Below are 19,620 nucleotides of genomic sequence, written 5' to 3'. Positions count from 1 at the left end.
TTCCCTACAAATAACCCATTCTTGGTCAAAGTAAATAAATCTGCACCTATGGTCTGAGTAAACCCAGCCTTGTTTAAAAGAAAACCAGAAACCAGATTCTTTCTCATCTCTGGAGTATGCATCACATCTTTGAGGATCAAAGTCTTTCCAGAGGTACACTTCAGTTCAACATCTCCAGTTCCAACAACAGTAGTGGTGTGAGAATCATCCAACAACACTTTCTTATTTTCAACATTTGTGTATGTTTTGAACATAGCACGATCATAATAGACATGGCGGGAGGCGCCAGTGTCTACCCACCATCCATATGATCCTCCAATCATATTGATCTCAGTTATCACAACTATGTATGGCTCTTGAGTCATGTTAGCCTGGGGAGCACCTGTCATTGAAGGATTTTTGCATTTACGTGCCATATGTCCTGGTTTGCCACAATTGTAGCAGAGGAATGGTTCACCAGGATTATTCTTGGCAGGTGGATGTTGTCTAGCATGTTGGACCCTTGGAGGGTTCTTGTTGCGGTTGGAGGTATTGTTCACATTGCGGTTCTGATTCTTAAAGTTTTTGCCAGTAGGCTTCAGAACTGCACCTGCATTCTTCCTTTTAGTGTTGTTGTGAGACACAACCAACACTTCATCTTTCTGATCTTGTCTGTGTGCCTCTTCCTCAATGCGCAGACGTGTGATCAGAGACTCCAAAGAGAATTCTTTGGTCTTGTGTCTGAGAAGGTTTTTGAAATCCTTCCAACCAGGAGGCAGCTTGTCTATGATGACAACAACCTGAAATTGCTCATCCAAAGCCATACCCTTTGATATGATATCATGAGAAATTTTCTATATCTCATGGGATTGAGACTCTACTGATTTATCATCAGTCATTTGATACTTGAGGTAGCGGCTAACAACATACTTTTTAGTCCCAACTTCCTCAGTATCATACTTCTTTTCCAGAGCCAGCCAAACTAATTTGGCAAACTTATATGGGCTATAATAATCATAGAGATCATCAGCTAACTCATTCAAAATGAAATTCTTGCATAGGTAATCATTTTCATTCCAAAGAGCTAATTCCATAATCATTTTATCCTTCACTTCCTTCTCAGCATCCTCAAGTACCATTGGAATATTAGTGTTCAAAACATAGGCAACTTTCCTCATAGTTAAAGAAAACATCATCTTTTGTTGCCAACATTTGAAAGGATACCCTTCAAACCTAAAAGGTTTGTTGAGGTCATTGCTGTTCGAGCCAGTAATATCTACGGTAGCCATGGCAGAACTGAAACCTGTCTTAAAATTGTTGTAAAAATAATTTATGATAAACAAAAAAATTACTGGCTGAGTCGCGGACAATGTCGCTTTCTTTAAGACGTTTCGTGGCACTGCCAAAAATTGTGCAAGCAGACTATCAACCACGAAGTCCCTAGGATAAAATAGCCCAGATCACTCTATAAGATTCCCACTGCACTGAGGGAACCTTTCTAGAATTACACCCTCTTGTATGACTTGAAAAGTCACTCTAAAGCCACCCAAAAATATGACTTGAAAAGTCACTCTAACAGCCAACCTAAAATATGACTTGAAAAGTAACTCTAATAGCCAACCGAAAAATATGACTTGAAAAGTCACTCTAATAGCCAACCGAAAATTTAGTGCGACAGAAAAAAAGTGGGAGAAGTTTGCCGGAAATGCATCGACTGAAATATGGGAGGGAGAAAAAAAATTGAGGAAATGATTCTCAACTGGGACAAGAAAAAATGAAGAAAAGGGCTCTCTATATATAGAGTGAAACACTATTCAAGTGTTTACTTTGAGCGATGTGGGACTTGAAGTTTTTTTTTCTTTTCTTTTTCAAACTTTCACCCATTGTCTCATTTGTTCTAACAATTGGCATGCACGAATGTGCCACTAAGTATCCCTTCTACAAAGTATACTGCAAGCTCACCCTTCACACACCATAGATTGGTTATAACCATTATATAAGTTGCGCCAAATAGTTAGCAAGGTCTAGGGACCATACATACAGAGATGAATTGAAGCCATGAATGTTAGCTTTGCACCATGTCCATGCTCTATGCTTGAGAGCATCCATAGCAACCCCTAAATTACGACTTACCCCATTGAATTTAATGTCATTTCTGTGCTTCCACAATGCCCAAATGACAGATGCCCAAACTGCTCCCCATGCTAAGATGGTTTTCTTGCCATTGATGTTTCCTCTATGTTGCCAAAAATGATTGAAATAGTCAGCTGGTAGAACTCTCTCATCACCATACCACTCATAGCACCTTGCCCCTATAGAATATGAAAATTTGCACTTAAACAATAGATGAGTTGTTATTTCTATACTTGAGTTGCAGGAAATGCATTCAAAGCTAGTAGTATCATCAATGATTTTTCCCTTCTTCAGATTGCCCATAGTTTGGAGGTGGTTATGTGTGCCTCTCGAAATCAAGCCCTTCACTTTGGATGGGATAGGTAGTTTCCACAAGTGTTTATAAAACATTCCTTCGCCCAACTGGCCCTCTCCAGGAAGTATAGCATAGACCTCCTTAACCACAAACTTCTTCTCCTCATTCATGTTCCACTAGCATCCATCCTTGACATCTTGTTTTGGCTTTGTTGTTCCAATTACATCCCACAATTGTTGTACCACACGGTTTTCCCATTGAAATCAAGGTCGTCACCATAACCCACACCCCCTACACCACTTGCCCATCTCCAAAATGCTTCCATTTTTTTGTTCCAAATGTAAGTACATTCAATTAAATTTCTTGCCCAAGCTCTCCTTACCAACCCACTTTGAGTTGCAAAAGCTTACTTCCCTACCTTCACCAATCACTCTCAATACATTTTGGGAACCACCCCAACCTATTATCAAACATCTCACAATTGCTTAAAAATCACTCTACCATTGAGAACCTCTCTTCACAAAATTACACCTAACTAGGCTATCCCAACTCGATATTTTATATTTTTCCTTCAACACATCTCTCCAAAGACATTTTTTTCTCTCAACGACCTCTATAGCCATTTGCCCAACTAAGAGCTTATTGAAAGTCTCTAAATCTTTTATACCCAAACTTCCTATCTCAATGGGTGAGTACACAACATACCACCTTACCCTTTTTATCTCCTCACCTATTGCTCCCCTAAAGAAAATTCCTTTGAATACTATTGAAAAATTTCTAGGGTGCCTTAAAGAAAGAGAGAAATAGAGAAAGTATAGGGATAAAGAGGAAAGTACCAATTTAACCAAGCAAATTCTTCCACCAAATGACAATTGCCTCCTCCTCCATGAAGTTAATTTCCTTCTCAGTTATCAATCACTGGTTGCCATGTGCTCTACTTCCTTGCATTCGCTCCCACCAGTAGGCCCAAGTAGACGAAAAGAATTGTCATAGTAGTGCAATTCACCATTTTGGCATTAGTGTTGATCCAATTTTGATCTACATGAATACCCCCGAAACTACTCTTGAAGAAGTTTACTTTTAGGCCGAAAGCCAACTCAAAGCATCTAAGAATTTCTTTCAAAGTAATAGTTTCTTTCATGTTATCACCAATTAAGGAAGAATATCGTGTCATTTTCGAATTGTAGGAGAGGAACCTTCAAATTTCCATCACTAATGACCACCTTGGATATTAACTCTTTTTCCTCTACTTCCCTCATCAAGCCGCTCAAGCCCTCCACAATCACCAAGAAGAGAAAAAGGTGCTAACAGATCTCCTTGTTGGAGTCCCTTTTGTGGCATAAATGCTTTCGTCGGGCTTCTATTAACAAGAACGGAGATAGAAGAAGTTTGTAAGCAACCACATCCACTTAATCTAGTTGTGACAAAATGCCAATCTATGCAACATGTATGTCAAAATTCTCCATTGAATCATAAGCCTTCTCAAAGTCTACCTTAAAAATGAGACACCCCTTTCTTTTTGCATTTGCCTTTGCCTCATGCATAACTTCATTGGCAATTAAGTTCCCATCTGAAATATTTCTTTCCCCCCAAAAAACCTGATTGTCTAGTATCAATTATGGCCCCATGACCTTCTTTGGAATGAGAGTACGGAATAAGGCATTAGTACCCTTTGGTAATTTTCCATGAGCATATAATTCATTGAGAACCCTAACGATGTCAACTTTTACCACCTCCCAACATGTTTTGAGGAAGTTAAAATTAAAACCCTTCGACCCCGGGCTCTTACTATAATCACAATGCCACACCGTGCTCTTGATTTCTTCTTTCGAGAAAACATGTACAAGAATACTATTATTTTCCTCGCTTATAGTCTTAAACCTCACCCCTTCCAACAACATTGGCAACTCATCCTCCCCTTTGAATTTTTTGTGATAATATTCCTTTATCTCTTTCTTAACTTTCACAAGATCTTCGCACCATTCCCATCCACCTTCACCCCTTTGATAAAATTACACCTCTTCCTCCAATTTACTATGGTGTGAAAGTATTTTGTATTGGAATCACTATCCTTGAGCCATTGCACCCTAGACTTTTGGCACAAAAAATATTCTTGCATTTTTTATGTTCTCCAAAACTCCCTAATCACATCTTCTCTTTCTCAAGCAACCTCCAAGGAGAGCCCTTCAATTTCCTCTTTCAAGCCCAAGTTGTTGATGTTATCCACAATCATATTTTCCTTTGAACCCTCAAATTTCTCCTTGCTCCAATTCTTGATCTCTAACTTTAATATTTTCAATTTCTCCTTAAATACAAAAGCTCCTTATCCCTAGACATTATAAGACTCATATTTCTTCTTCACAAACTCCACGAACCTCGGATCATCAATCCAATGATTGAAAACCTTGAAAGGTCTTGGTCCCCTATCAATGAATTTGTGTTTTAGTGTAATAGGGCAATGGTTGGAGATTGACCTATATGATAGTTACATAAAAGTGTTCCTAACACTTGCAGCGAAAAAATTAGGATTTATTTTGCATTTAAAATATACAACAATAATAAATAGAAAAATAAATTGGTGTACCCAGATGCGCATTCTTGAAGCAACAATTTTTTTTTTCAATAGTGTGAAGACTCTACTTGTATCCGCATTGAGACCAATGTTTACTATCAACTCTTTGATGAGTGGAACTATAAAGAACAAATTCTCTTTCTACTTTTTAGGTCTAAAACTAGATTTGAACTTTTCTAGTTTTTGTCTTGTGCATTTTGCCTCTGGTAGATGTTTCTATTTATAATGTTAAAGGATATTGATTAGTGCCTTTTTCAAAGAAGAAAAGGAAAGATTTAAAATAATTTCATATCTCTTTACCTTTATACAAATAAACATTATCTCATATATTTTATTTTAAGAAACTTCCTTATTTAAGACAAAAATAATTCATAATTAATCACATTCCTGATACGCAACAATTGAATATTATTCTTATTTTATGGACAACTTCCACAATTATAAAATAATATTCCTTTTTATACGTTAATTATGTTCTTGGTGTTAACAAAAAATATAATAATATTTCACTAAAATATTTGATTGATTAAATTAAATTCTCTAATTTAATTGTTAAATAAATTATTTTTTTTGCAAAGATTGGAACACTCGTTTATGTGTGACCCTGTAGGTTCAATATTAAATCGGTAATAAATTAATCATAATTAATTTATCAATTAAGGTAGATGTCTAGCAACACTCCTTAACATCCGGATAACATTAAGTGACATCTTTTTCCTTCAAGAACCAATAGAAGAATAATGTAATATTTCCTTTCATCATTTATGGCTCAAGGTTAACTCTAGAGTATAGTATCATTGCCCACTCTAATAAGCTAACACATTTAATCAATGAATGACTTAACAAACTTTTTTGTTCTTTCATTCAATTGTCCTGACCAAGGTTTTAATTCTATCATAGAGCTCAAACTCATTTACCTAGAGTTCATTGATTCCTTCTTGATTAATCATTAATTCTACAAGTATTTAATTATATCTAATATTCATTCAACTAATGTCCTAAGACATTAGGTGTCAGAAATTAAAATATAATAAATAAATTGTTAATTACTATGATAATCTCATGTCAAAAGAAACTATTATATTTCTTTTTGGGAACTTCCTATTGACATATCAAAGTAATATTAACTATTAGAAATTTTCTATTGAGTCAGTTCAATGATGACATCCACATGTACATCATTTATATATGCAATTTAATAAATAAGATCTATTAATCTTTATCCAATAAAGGCCATTACATATATATTGATCTATCCAGATTATTGATGTCCTATTTACAATAATCATATGATCAAGAACAATTTAAATTAAAATTATAATGGATTTGTTTCTCATTATCATAATCTTTATCATAATAACAAGTCTCTAGTTTTAATCAAAGACTTGTCAAATTAACTATTTAATAAAATAAAGAATAATTTTTTTTACTAAAATTGATAATATGATGAATTTGATCTTGAATATACATATTTATCCCAAGCACTATAAAGGTCATGTTGCATAGCCTCGAGGCCTTTTTGAAGCCACTTTACCCTATCAAGCCTATTCAAGCCACTTTACCCTATCAAGTCTATTCATAATCACCCCTACCGCCCTTACCCATGTGAAACTTCTTCCTACCAATAGAACATCAAGTAATTCCATGCTATCAATGAAAGCATTGATTTCTTCAATATCTCTACCACCATGTTGACTACCATTCAACCTCCCTATTCTCTCCTCCAATCTTCTCACAACATTAAAATCTCCCATCACACACCAAAGCCTCCCTCCTATACTCTCATTTTTAATTGTACAATCTCATTCCACGTCACTCTTTTTGGCTAAAGCACATGGTGAATATACATTAACAAGATTGATAAGTATTCATAATTATACATTTTTCAAAATAATTTAAGAACTATAATAGAGAATATAATTACACGCTAGATAAATTAAACATTTTTTAAAAAAACTTAAAATTATAAATTACAATCATCAATTTCATATATATTCCATTAAGAATCCTGATGAATTTGTAACAAAAATTAGCATTTAAGTTGAACTTTTTTTTTACGAAAAATCTTATTATGTTAAAAAAACTACTAATTTAATTAATAGATTATGTTATAAACTAAATCACTATCTCTTGTGACAATAGTAGCTAACAACATTAAAGAATGATTTGCTTTCAAATAGTTAAGAAATAGAAGAAAAATGCATAACAAAGATTACAACTTTACAAGTAAAATAATATGACTTGTCTTTGATGCAACTTGATATATAATATTTTTCTTAAGATTTATGGTATATAAATATGGACTCTTGCACTCATGATCGAAAAACACGTTGAAACCTCAAACAATAGTAAGAAAAACAAAGACAAAATATTTATAGATATGTTTCAAATTTAACTTATCAATCTCTTGTAAGTTTCACCCACTGACAAAGATTAATAAATTAAATTTAAAATTCTCAAATCAGCATAATTATCTCTACAATAAATACTACAAAAGAATAGAATGTTTTGTTAAAAAGTAGAAAAACCATTAACACTTAAATGACTTTTTTAGATGAGTGCTATATGGTACGAAGGACTTGAATACGAAACGCACGAAACAATTTCTCATAACAAATAATAAATTAAGGAAAACACTAATTAGTACGAAAGTAATTTCGTGCATATTACACAAAGCGTTGTTTTTTTTAATCAAAAGTTTTTTTTTTTTAATTTAGGATTGTTTTAAACAAAAGGTATCCGTCCTTCTGTGAATTTTGTGTGTTTCGTGCCTTTTTCTTTTCGTACTAAATAGCTGTCCTCGTAAATTAAAATGTTAACAAGAAAAATAAAATAAAAAACTTTTGATTATTTTTTTTTTACAGCATAATAAACTTTTGATCCTATCCCGCTAATCATGGAAGCTCTCGACTTCTCCATTGGAGCAATCTCATGGAGCAAATATTCTAAACTTTTCCTTTGATTAAAAGGTAAGATGCTTAATTTGTGTTGAATTTGAATGTAGAGGTTTCTAATGCTTTACACTGCTGCACCGGGGGACTGTTAAAAGCCTAAAACATTATTTTATTGGACCATATGAGAAGAGGAGGGTTAAAAGATTCTAATTTTTTCATTTATAATCTTTATAAATTTGTATTTATAATGTTTAAAATTGAAAAAAAATACAAATTTACAAGATTAAAAATGAATAAAATATGTTACAAGAGTCAAAATTAAAAAAAAAACTTACAAGGAAAATAAACTTACAGGAAAAAAAATGCTAACTTAATAAAAACATTATTAAGCATTTTTTAATTAATCGACAAATGTTAATCATTAGTAAAAGGGATTCTAACCCACAACTCTTCTCTGTAAATATTTATATGGTAGGTATGTCTTGGCATCACCTTGGATGTTCTTGGCACACTTAACGTTTGGGTGTTGTATATATATTTTTAGTCCTCGTACTACGTGTGAAGTTTCTACTAGGTTCTGCAAACTCTTTGAAGAAGCCATACTTATATTTTATTTATACAAATGCAACCTATATATACACACAAAAAAATAACTCGTTCTTTTCCATGTTTTGCCAAGATAGTTTTCCATGTGAGTTAATAAATAGAGCTCAAAAATAGGAAAAAAGGGGTTAAGACAAATTGAAATATGTACACTACAATACGCTAACACTCCAACTCTCAGAATCTCTTAATAAAGTGTGAAGACAAATTTATACTTAATCAAAATTCTAATTTTAATTGTTGGAACCTTTTAAGAATTATGTAACTCACATAAGTTTTGTGAAGTTTTTTATGTTCGATTGATGTCATCTGATTAGGGAGTTGGTAGATCATTTATTTGTAGATTCACAATTATAAGTTTGTGTTAAGGATATACGGGTATTCAAGTAGCCACCCCCCTTGCTTGTGTAGGAGTATGTTAATTAAGGAGAACGACCGAATATTCATTTGGTATATGATCTTCCATGAGTTAGACAATTCACTTCGTGTCTAAGAGATTTTTTCTTTCATGTGACCTAACTATAAAAGTGTTGTCCCATTAGATAATTATTTATAAATAGGGTAAATAGTCACTTTTGGTTTGGAATATGTAATTCGTTGATAAATGTGCCCCTGGAAGATGAAAATATAAAATTTAGTCTCCGAAAGTGTAAAAAGTGCGATAAATATATCCGACTGTTAACTTTCATTTGTAATCATTAATAAATAGCTTACATTACATAGAGGGACGAATTTGTCATTGAAATGATTACCAACGTGATCATCTTTAATTGCCAACATAGGGACATATTTGTCATATAATATTTTTTTTTGGTTTTTCGTCTTTTCACTCTCAAGGAATAGGAATAGGATAAATAATCATTTTTGTCATTGAATGTGTAATTCGTTGACAAATACATCCTTAAAAGATGAAAATACAAAATTTAGTCTCCGAAAGTGTAAAAAATGCAACAAATATATCCGGCCGTTAACTTTCGTCCGTCATCGTTAATAAAATAGCCTAGATGACACTGATGAATGAATTTGTTACTTAAATGATTGCCAATATGTTGTGAGTGACTTTTACATATAATTGATTAGTTAATATTAAATTATGTTATTTATAACTAATCATTATTTATTATTGTTGTAGGAAACAATCTTCATACCTCCACCAATGTTAACTGCATTTAGAACACCTCAAGTTAGGCCTTTGGCACCAATTCGAATTATATTCCCAGATGGAGTATCTCATAATAGGAATCAATCGAATTACATGAGCTTCATACCTACACCAGGATTGCCCAATCGTCAAGATTCGAACAAGTGAAATATGAGATATATTTATCTTTTATTTACAGTAAATTTTGACTAATTATTATAATTTGAAAAAATTTGTAATGATTGATACACTATTACAATGTTTATTTTGGTAAACTGGTACAATATCTATTTTGGATAATTTTTACTATGACAGACAAATTATGGTTGATAATAAGTATTATCATTATTATTATGTTTGTTTTAAATTATGTTTGTCAATATATTTTTTTAAGTGATTATTGTAATGTTATGCTTATAACGACAAAAAAATGGTGAAAATTTACCTTAAAATTATATTTTACCCTTAAATAAAATGAAATTTTGGGTCTAACAAATTAGTCCAATAGAAACATACTGATATTTAGGTTCAATGAAAAATTACTAACATTTTCGTCCAATAATGATAACTTATTGACATTTTGGTCCAATGAAACGTACTAATATTTAAGTCCAAAAAAGAAATTATTGACATTTCCTCCAATAAAAAAATACTGACATTTTCGTCCAATAAAAAATTACTGACATTTACATCCAAAAATGATTTCTTACTGACATTTTCATTCAATCTAGTTAGCATGGTCACATTGACAATCGTTTCAATGACAAATTCGTCCTTCTATGCCACATATGCTATTTTATTAATAGTGACAAACAAAAGTTAATTGTCAGATATATTTGTCGCACTTTTTACACTTTCAGTGATTAAATTTTGTATTTTCATCTTCTAGGGACACATTTGTCAGCGAATTACACATTCAGGAACAAAAGTAGCTATTTATCCTTACAAGTATGCAAGATGAGGGAAAAATCCTAGTTGTCAGACACATATCACCCTTATCGATATCATGAACATGGATTCACAGTTACTCTAGGTATACATTCTAAGACATTTATATATTAATAGTATGTTTGGCTTAACGTCACCAAAGCTACCATGGAAGAGAATTTACGTCAAATATATAGAATAACATATTATAATTTTGAATATTTCAAAAGGTTACTATGCAATTTTGTGTGTTTCAAAAGGTTATTATTTATTGTTTTTTTTAACTTGGAGTATTTTCCAATATAATGACATTTTTTTCATACCTTTTTACTGTGTTAATTAGCCATAATTTATTAAGTCTGGCTGCGTCCAAGTCACATTGGACTATACCAAATGATTAAATCCGTAAATTTTTTAGGTTAACAAAGTATAAATTTTTTGTATTAACCTTTCATGCTTAAGCTACAGGTTCATATATATCTCTATGAGATACAAGTAGAAAAGCATGAACGGAAAGGTTCTAGACGATAGGCAGAATATCAGTCATTGGACGATACTATTTCAGCGTCCAGTCCTGAAAAGACAAGTGCTTCAGCACTTGGCTCACAATACAAAAGCAATGGAACAATTATTCTAACCTCAAGTGCTGAAAACAATCACAAAAAAGTAACGTTCATAGGCTCAGTAAGAACCTCGTGCCATAGCACACTAGAGGGAAGATTTAAATTCTCTTATCTTGATATTTTTAATTCCTTTTGTATTTTGCTGTTAACTTTTCTTTTGATTTGTACGCTGAAAGTCAGCTTTAAGCATTAGACGATACTTTTAGATTATACTTCTCTGAAGATTTTCTGCATAAAGTGTTTGTGGTCCCTAATCTGTCTCTTTGCATGGTAGTGACCTCATGTCAAACACCAAAGCTATTAGACAATGACTAGCTGAGATCTCTCAACGGATCAGAGCTCTTAAGTCTATATAAAGCTTGAAGATGTTCATGTTAATGTGAGTCAAATTATAAGAGAATAATTTGAGACAAAATGAACAAGTGCTGTAACGTTGTTTGTTTTATTGGACGAAGAAAACTAGAGCAAATTTAGTGAATCTTAGCTTTGCTAAGTTAGTGAGTTTCATTGTATTCGAGCTTATTGTGTAAACACTCTTTGAGTGATTAAGAATATATTTTATATCAAACATATATTGTTTGTGAAAGCCAGGAGTGACTTAGTGACAATGAATACTTGGATCTTAATCTCAGGGGAGATTAAGTGCAGTGCCAGGAGGCATAGAGAGTACTCGTTGTAGCCATAAATGACATAGAGAATACTTGATTATAATAAAAAAAATTGATTAGAGAAATCCTTCAAGGTTTGAAGGAGAATTGGATGCAGCCCAATAATTGGGGTGAACTAGTATAAAACCTTTGTATTTTATTTACTGCTTCTATATAGCTAGTTCTTTTGTATAAGTTACTCCTATTACTGGATCCAAATTTTGTAAACTGGTGTTCTAAGCACAAAGTGATTTCGAACCTCTTGAACGAAACTCATCGTCCATTGATATCTATTTGAGAAAAGCCTTTTAAAAGTTTATGTAAGACTAAGCTTTTATCCATCATACTATTCAACTCCCCTTCTAGTGTGTTTCAGGTACTTCATAATTCCTATTTTAAATTGGTTTTCATACCTCATTTAAACATAATAATTATCTTTATTATACCTTATTATTATATGACCATTTTCTAACTATAAATGGGATGCTTTTGCTATTGTTTTATATCCTAGAAAAAGCACAATTCCCATTATTCTCTCTATCTGTATTCTCAGTTTTTTTATCTTGCTAGTTCTGCTAACTTGATTAATTTGGGATGAGCTTGTTAAACCCTGGGAGATTTTTGCTTTACACAGATAAATACATAAGGACAGTGTGTCTAACACACGTCTTAGGCTATGTGTTGAAGAACCCTATGAGTTGGAGATTAGGTTCATGTTTGTGTTCATCAAAGTTTGAGCTTTGGCTTGTCTAGAACAAAAATCTCAAGGATTTAAGGCAGGTTTCTACTCTTAACCACTCACGTGATAGTTTTTTACAATGGGTAATCGAAAACATTGTGGGTCACAATTATTTTGTGGTATGTTCTTATGACCTTATGTGATAATCATGTCTTTCTCACTGCCATAGTGTTTTTGGAGTTTGTTTAGAAATCTTGTTTGTGTGTATGTGTGGAAATAATATTTATATTTTGAGGAGGAGTTGCAATGGTGGGGGTTGAATCTCAATAGGCTATTTGAAATTTATATCCCTCTTCTACCGAGCCACAATGGTTGATGCCACAATTTATTAATTTGTGGACTTTGAAATTAGCCAGATTGGGCGAGATAATTTGATTGCCTTGAGAATGTTTGGATATAACCAAAAGCATTGTTGTTGCATTTATAGAATAATTCTGAGTCAAAAGCTTTTAGAGATGGTGGCTTAAATTGAGAGGTTTTATATTCACGGTTGAGTTAAAAGCTTTTGGGAGAATTACTTTTTTGTTATGATAACGAAGACTTCTTATCCTGGTATGTGACCCTCTCTTTTTCCAGATGATTTTTTTACGTCTTGGGCTTACAAATCTGTGTGTCCTTTTTTTTTTAGCTTTGTGGGCATGCTTTCTTTCTTTTGATATGTGAACGGGTTTTGTGAGATTGTCTTTTTGTTATATGTGATTGGAGGTTTAATATGGATTTAATTAGAGTTTAGAGAAAGTAGAACTGATAAGATTGAACAATGCTGATGTGAAATGGTTATACTTGATTATTGTTAATGTTTACTCATTGGTTGGTTGGTATCTATGTGATCTTTAATGCTAGAAGTTGTGTTTGAAAATAATAATGATTTATATTCCTGTAACATAGATATAATTACTTAAAATATAAGGTGTTTTATTATCATACATATAGCAAGCATCTTACGGGGCTTTGAATTTGCATAATGGTGGACAAAAGTCCAAAGGTAATAGACATAGGGTATTCAAGAGGTAATAGCATAGGAAATCATATTGGTATTAACATGCTATATATCTTTATATTTGTTTATTGTGACTTTGTCAATAGCATGCAACGAACAAGAAAAATAGTGGCGATGTAATAAGTTATTTATTTTTTGGTAGACTAGTGTTGATTGACATAAAATTAAAACTATGATATTAATGATTGTATCTTACCTTTATAGTAGGAATATATATATGTTTCTTTTAATGACATTAATGTCATATTCTAATGTTTCTTTATCTGTTTTAATATGCATTAATTTTACATTTCAATTGGCCTTATTACTTGTTTTATATATATTAATTAGATTATATTCTGTTAATTAGAGTTATAATACCTTTTTCATAACATGTAAATTCATGTATGATGTTAAGTTCAGTTAGAAACAAAATTTATTTGATATTCATAATTTATTATTTTCTGAATTTAGGAACGCTATAAGCTATTGAATATGATGGTGAAATTGTTAGAATATGTTACATGATTTAATTTTTAGGACCATTCAATGTGGGGGTATGCTTTCTTTTTTCTTTTGGTTTTTATGGAGACTTAAAAGTGATACTTTATGAATTCTATAGTGACTAAAAGTTTGATCGCTTTAAATAGATTTGTATTGAAGAGTTAGAAGGTTTAGTAAAGTGATTGAAAAGCAAAGTTTAGTATATGTTTTGAGTATAAGAAAAAATAAGGGGTGTTTGGTTTTGCTGTTTTTTATTTTTATTTTTACTGAAAATATAAAATAGTGATAAAAATGTTTTTAGTTGGATTTTTGAAAACATTTTTAGTGAAAATATTTTCTCAAACGAACCAAAAACTAAAAATAATAAAATTTCGTTTTCAGTTGAAACCAGGAGCCTCATTTTGGGTAAAATGAAAACGCGGTGACAATGAATGTAATTTTAAGTAAATCTAAAAATACATTTTCTTTTGAAAACGCATTTTCAGTGCTTTTATTTCTTGAAAGCAGATCAAACCAAACATGTATTTAGAATTCTAATCTTTTGAAAATGAAAATAATTTTTAGAAAATGAAAACAGGAAATGAAAATAGAAAATAAAAATACAAACCAAATACACCCTAAAATTGCATGTTATATGAAATGTGGTTGTTGATTAAATTATGGTAATGCTATGAGTATATGCTATAAATCATGAAGATTTTAATGATGTCAAAAAGATCAAACCTTGGATAATGGTTGTCATTATCAAAAAGGGGAAGAATGTAAATCATGCAAGCTTTGATGATGTCAAGAAGAAATCACATGTTTGTCATCATAAAAAAGGGGGAGAATGTGAATATATGAATACGTGAATTTTGATGATGCCAAAAGAAGAATCAAACAAAGTTGTTTCAAAGGATAAACATGGCTTCAAGATTAATACAAGATTGTTTCAACAAACAAAGCCTTGCTTCAAGATTAACTCAAAGATCAAGCCTTGCCTTAAAACATAGTGCTTTCAAGACATGCAAGGCTCTGGTAATCGATTACAACGCAGTGTAATCGATTACCAGAAGACAGGGTTGACATGCAAAGTGCTTTCATTGATGAGACAAAATTTACTAGAGGTTGCATTAGTATTGTAGTGCATTGCTAAGAGATCAACCAAAACAAATTACAATTGAGTCACTGTTGTTACTCTAGAGATGATTGATTATGAGACTTAGTGGTTAAAATATCACTTAAGCAAATAATCCTTTGAAATATAAATTGAGAAATAATGTGATAAAACAATTACTTAAGAGATAAAATGGATTCAGCTGATCCTGTGACTTAAACTCCTAGGAAAGAGATTATTTCATGAAAATTAAGCCATTTGAAAAACAAACAAGTGATAGTAACACGACCTTTGTGATTAGAGATCCCATGAAAAAGATTCATATGGTTAAGAACAAGTCACTTAAAAAGGTTCATATGGGTAAGAACTAGCACTGCATTGATTTTAATCAATTTTAATTTTTAGTCCCTACCCATGGTGTGAGAAAATGTGATGTAACTCCATGTGAAACTTGTAGGCATTGGATCTTCTTCATCAATGAAGTCTTTTGCTTCTTGAAGTTTAATGGCAGCGGAATGGAGAAGGAAGAAGGATGATTGGAGATGCCACTACTTCAAGGAGAAAATGAGTCAAGAAGAAGCTCACCACCATAGGAAGCCATGGATAGGAGTTTGAAGATAGGAGAAGATGAGTAGAAGGAGAAGGAGCACGAAATTTTATGCCTCAAATGAGGTCTAAACTTTGAAGTGTAATTCTCAAAATGATCAAAGTTGAAAAATGCACACACAAGGTCTCTCTATTTATAGCCTAAGTGTCACAAAATTGGAGGGAAATTTGAATTCAAATTTCACTTGAATTTGAATTTGAATTGGTGGAGCCAAATTTGGAGCCAAAATTTCACTAATTATGATTAGTGAATTTTAGTTATGGTTCAGCCCACTAATCCAAGACCAAGTCCAAGATTCTCCACTAAGTGTGCTTAGGTGTCATGGGGCATGTAAAGCATGAAGGGCATGCACAAAGTGTGACTATATGATGTGGCAATGGGGTGTAGCAAGCAAATGCTCACCTCCCCCTTAGGATGGTTCAAAATTTAATTGGATTGGGCTTCTCCCAATTCAATTAAGTTTATCTCCCAACACACACACATCAAATAATGCACTTAATGCATGTGAAATTACAAAACTATCCCTAATACAAAACTAGTCTATGTGTCCTAAAATACAAGGGCTGAAAAATCCTACATTACTAGGGTATCCTCCATACACTATGAAGCCCTAAATACAAGGCCCAAAAATAATGAAACCTTAATCAAATATGTACAAAGATAAGTGAGCTCATACGGAGCCCAAAATCTACCCTAAGGCTCATGAAAATCCTAGGGCCTTCTCCTGCATCTTTGACTCAATCTTCTTAGAGACTTTTATCCAATGCCCTTGGGGGGTAGGATTGCATCAAAATGCTAGACACTGCATTAATGAGAGGTTAAGCTTTATAGTTAAACTTTATGTGGTTGTGAGAAAACTTAACAATATATATAACTTTTAATGATTTTCATATCCCTTATGGGTGGTGCATGATTTATACACTTGATGAAATCACCTATATGATTGTCAAGTGATGCTGCTTGTATGAGATCATGGCAAAATCTCTAAAGTACTCATGAATATAGGGCACGCGTATTGCTTATTAGCGCACAACAATGATAACAACAAGGATTGTGAGAGTGTAATGTGATGGGTAGGCCTCTAACATACGCCAAACATTTTTGGTTCATATAGCTTGTTACACCAACTACGTTGTGTGTTAGTCCTATTAGTCTAGGCTCGATTCATATAGTTTGCTACACCATGTCCCAACATTACATCTTAAATGAGAACCTATGAACTTCTTTATCCTTTTCAAACATTTTAAAGCTTTTCAAATATGTGAACTATTAGAAAACAAACTATTAACATTAGTTTTTTGGGACTTTCAACATTGATTATGAAATGATGTTCAAAATACCATCGTTAAAAATATCAATTTTAATATCAATTATAAAAACCGATGTTGAAATCCACTATACAACATCGATTTTTCACAAAATCGATGTCGTATGGTAAGAAATATACAAAAAATGCAAAAACAACATCTTTTATCAAAACCGATGTAGAAAAAATACTTTCTCGGTTTTGCCAAAATTGATGTTGTATAATAGTTACAACATCGGCTTTTTCTAAAACCGATGTAAAAATTGCCTTTTCCACATCAGTTTTTCCTGTAACCAATGTTGTATAGTCACATTTTATATCGTTTATTACATAATTGATGTAGAATGACATTTTTTTTTAAAAATGGTCTATTCTCTTTATTGCCCTCCCTGTAATTTTAAAAGACACATTAGCTTAAACAAATTTTTTAATGCACTTCTATTAACAATTTTAATGCAAAATAATTATCTTTCACACAATTCTAGGACTATAACAACAACAAATTAATAATTGCAATAGATACGTTGTTGAATAGACAAAACATTGTTATTCTTCTGGTTGAAGCATAAAGATAGTGCATGCTATAAATAATATTCTTCAGGTTGACACAAATTTTCTTCTCAAAACATCTCTCTTTTCATTTTTCACGAAACCTAACAAGTGATGCAAATCTTCGTGAAATCTTTGAACTTTGAGAATGATCATTTACTTCGTAGCATACAATAACAAGTTTTAGGACACTTAATAATATGTTAAAAAAATTTCTTAAAGAAATACTCTAATGTCTTGATAGTTTTGCTACAACAAAAAGTCAGAGGTGGGGGCACTATTGTCATTTCTTGTGCTCCCAAGAGTAATAATACAGCATGCACCTACATTTCAAAAGAAAAATAAAAGGATCATCAAACCCGCAAAATGTGCAACCATTCTATAGAAGTTGTGCAAAATGGGCGGCTAAGCTCATCCTGGTATGACAATATTTTGCAGGTAATATTGATTGGAGTGATAGGCAACATAGGGTTAGGGGGATCTTGCAAACTTTTCTTATCCTTTTTCTGATAAAATCTGCTTGCTAAATCAATTAGGATTAATGAAGCATAAAGTAAATATTACTATTCAAAATGTTCTTCCATGTGTATCATGGTATTTGAAATTTTATTAATTTGAGCTAGCTAGACTAATTTTTTTTAAGAGATTGGTTAAAATTAACAAAAGATGGAATAGAATTTCAACAGCTACCGCTAATGGGAACACTAAGAGCTCTCCTACTCCCCTAAAAAATTGAAAGTATTTTTCTAGGATGAAATACTCTAACTCAAATTTCAGATATTTTTTTTAATAAAAATTCATATTGTTATTTAAATGTTAAAATTTTGATCAAAATTCACAATGAAATTCTCCCTCTCCCTCCCTCCCCCCCTCTCTCTATACACACACACACATGACACAGTGGGATTTCACATGTCCTTACAATCAATCATGCAATTTGGTCGCAACCCACAAGCACAATTAAACTCAAAAGACCTAGCTAGACACTTTACACGCATACACACTAAACATTTAAACATTGAGAAAAAAAGTTATTTTTAACATAAAAACCAATTAAAATTTTTTAGAGATAGGGGGAGCAACATGAGCAACATGAAGACTTAAGTTTAAGCTTGAAGAAGCACTACTAGAAAATAGGCCTTTAACATTGGTTATTAAGGACTTTCAACATCGGTTATTAACCGATGTTGAAATTACCGACGTTAAAAGTCTCAACATTAACAAAAACCAATGTTTTTGACTGACAATATGAATTTTCATAAAAAATAGATGTTGTTTTTTAATGACAACATCAGTTTTTAGACAATCGATTTTGTCAGTCAAAAAGATCGGTTTTTTGGAAAACTGATGTTGTCATTCAAAAACAACATCGATTTCTTGGAAAAGTGGTGTTGTTTTTTACTGACAACATCGATTTTTATAAAAAAACAACATGTTTTGTATTTTTTTAATATTCTGTATGATTTTTTAATTAGCCCATTTAATCTGTAAATTCAAAAGCAATACTAGACCAGATAGTTTTTCTTAACCAATTTAAATTTTGTCCACTATATATAATTGAATATTTACAATGAATTATAAGAAAAATGAAAGTTAATACATAAAATCATTTGTAACCTAATCTAAATTAGCATAATAACTACTCTACAATTTTAAAATTACTTAAATTCATAGTGTTTGATTTTTAACTTTCAAATAATATCTTGCCCACTGAATGCAAATTGCCTTCATTCTCTTTGGTTCTAATGGTATTTGATCAGTAAAATACTACATAATATAATAAAACACATAAGTTAATAAATGAGTATAAAGAATAACAATTATAAGAAATTGAATTAGTTTTGAAGTAAACCATTATCGTTTCCTATTTATCCTTGAAACCTCCTAGGACTATTGTTGACATCCAATGCATTACGTAGTACCCATACTCGGTGCTTCCTTTTTACTTATTACACTAAATTGAATGGGATATTTAGATATGTAAAGTTAAATAAAGCATAATAAAATTTAATTTTTAAGACATGAA

At 31.9% G+C, this 19,620-nt stretch overlaps 1 protein-coding gene and 1 non-coding gene across 2 annotated transcripts; both read right to left on the bottom strand.

Annotated features, from left to right (window-relative positions):
* Positions 1-1,971: 1,971 nt before the first annotated feature.
* On the bottom strand, positions 1,972-2,577 carry LOC102669862 (uncharacterized). The gene has a single exon (XM_006575939.1). The coding sequence runs from the start codon at positions 2,575-2,577 to the stop codon at positions 1,972-1,974; it is 606 nt and encodes a 201-aa protein (XP_006576002.1).
* Positions 2,578-9,124: 6,547 nt separating this feature from the next.
* Positions 9,125-9,307, bottom strand: MIR10407C (microRNA MIR10407c). The gene has a single exon (NR_161673.1). It is a non-coding gene; the product is annotated as a microRNA MIR10407c (primary transcript).
* Between the last annotated feature and the right edge of the window lie 10,313 nt (positions 9,308-19,620).

The sequence above is a fragment of the Glycine max genome, chromosome 2, assembly GCF_000004515.6.
Source record: "Glycine max cultivar Williams 82 chromosome 2, Glycine_max_v4.0, whole genome shotgun sequence".
NCBI lineage: Eukaryota > Viridiplantae > Streptophyta > Magnoliopsida > Fabales > Fabaceae > Glycine > Glycine max.
The sequence above is the reverse complement of the archived record's forward strand: the minus strand, read 5'-3'. Positions and strand labels throughout refer to the sequence as shown.

Bases quoted from the DNA above. Each gene is read 5' to 3' on its own strand.
- LOC102669862 (XM_006575939.1), bottom strand. From the start codon at position 2,577: ATGAATGAGGAGAAGAAGTTTGTGGTTAAGGAGGTCTATGCTATACTT.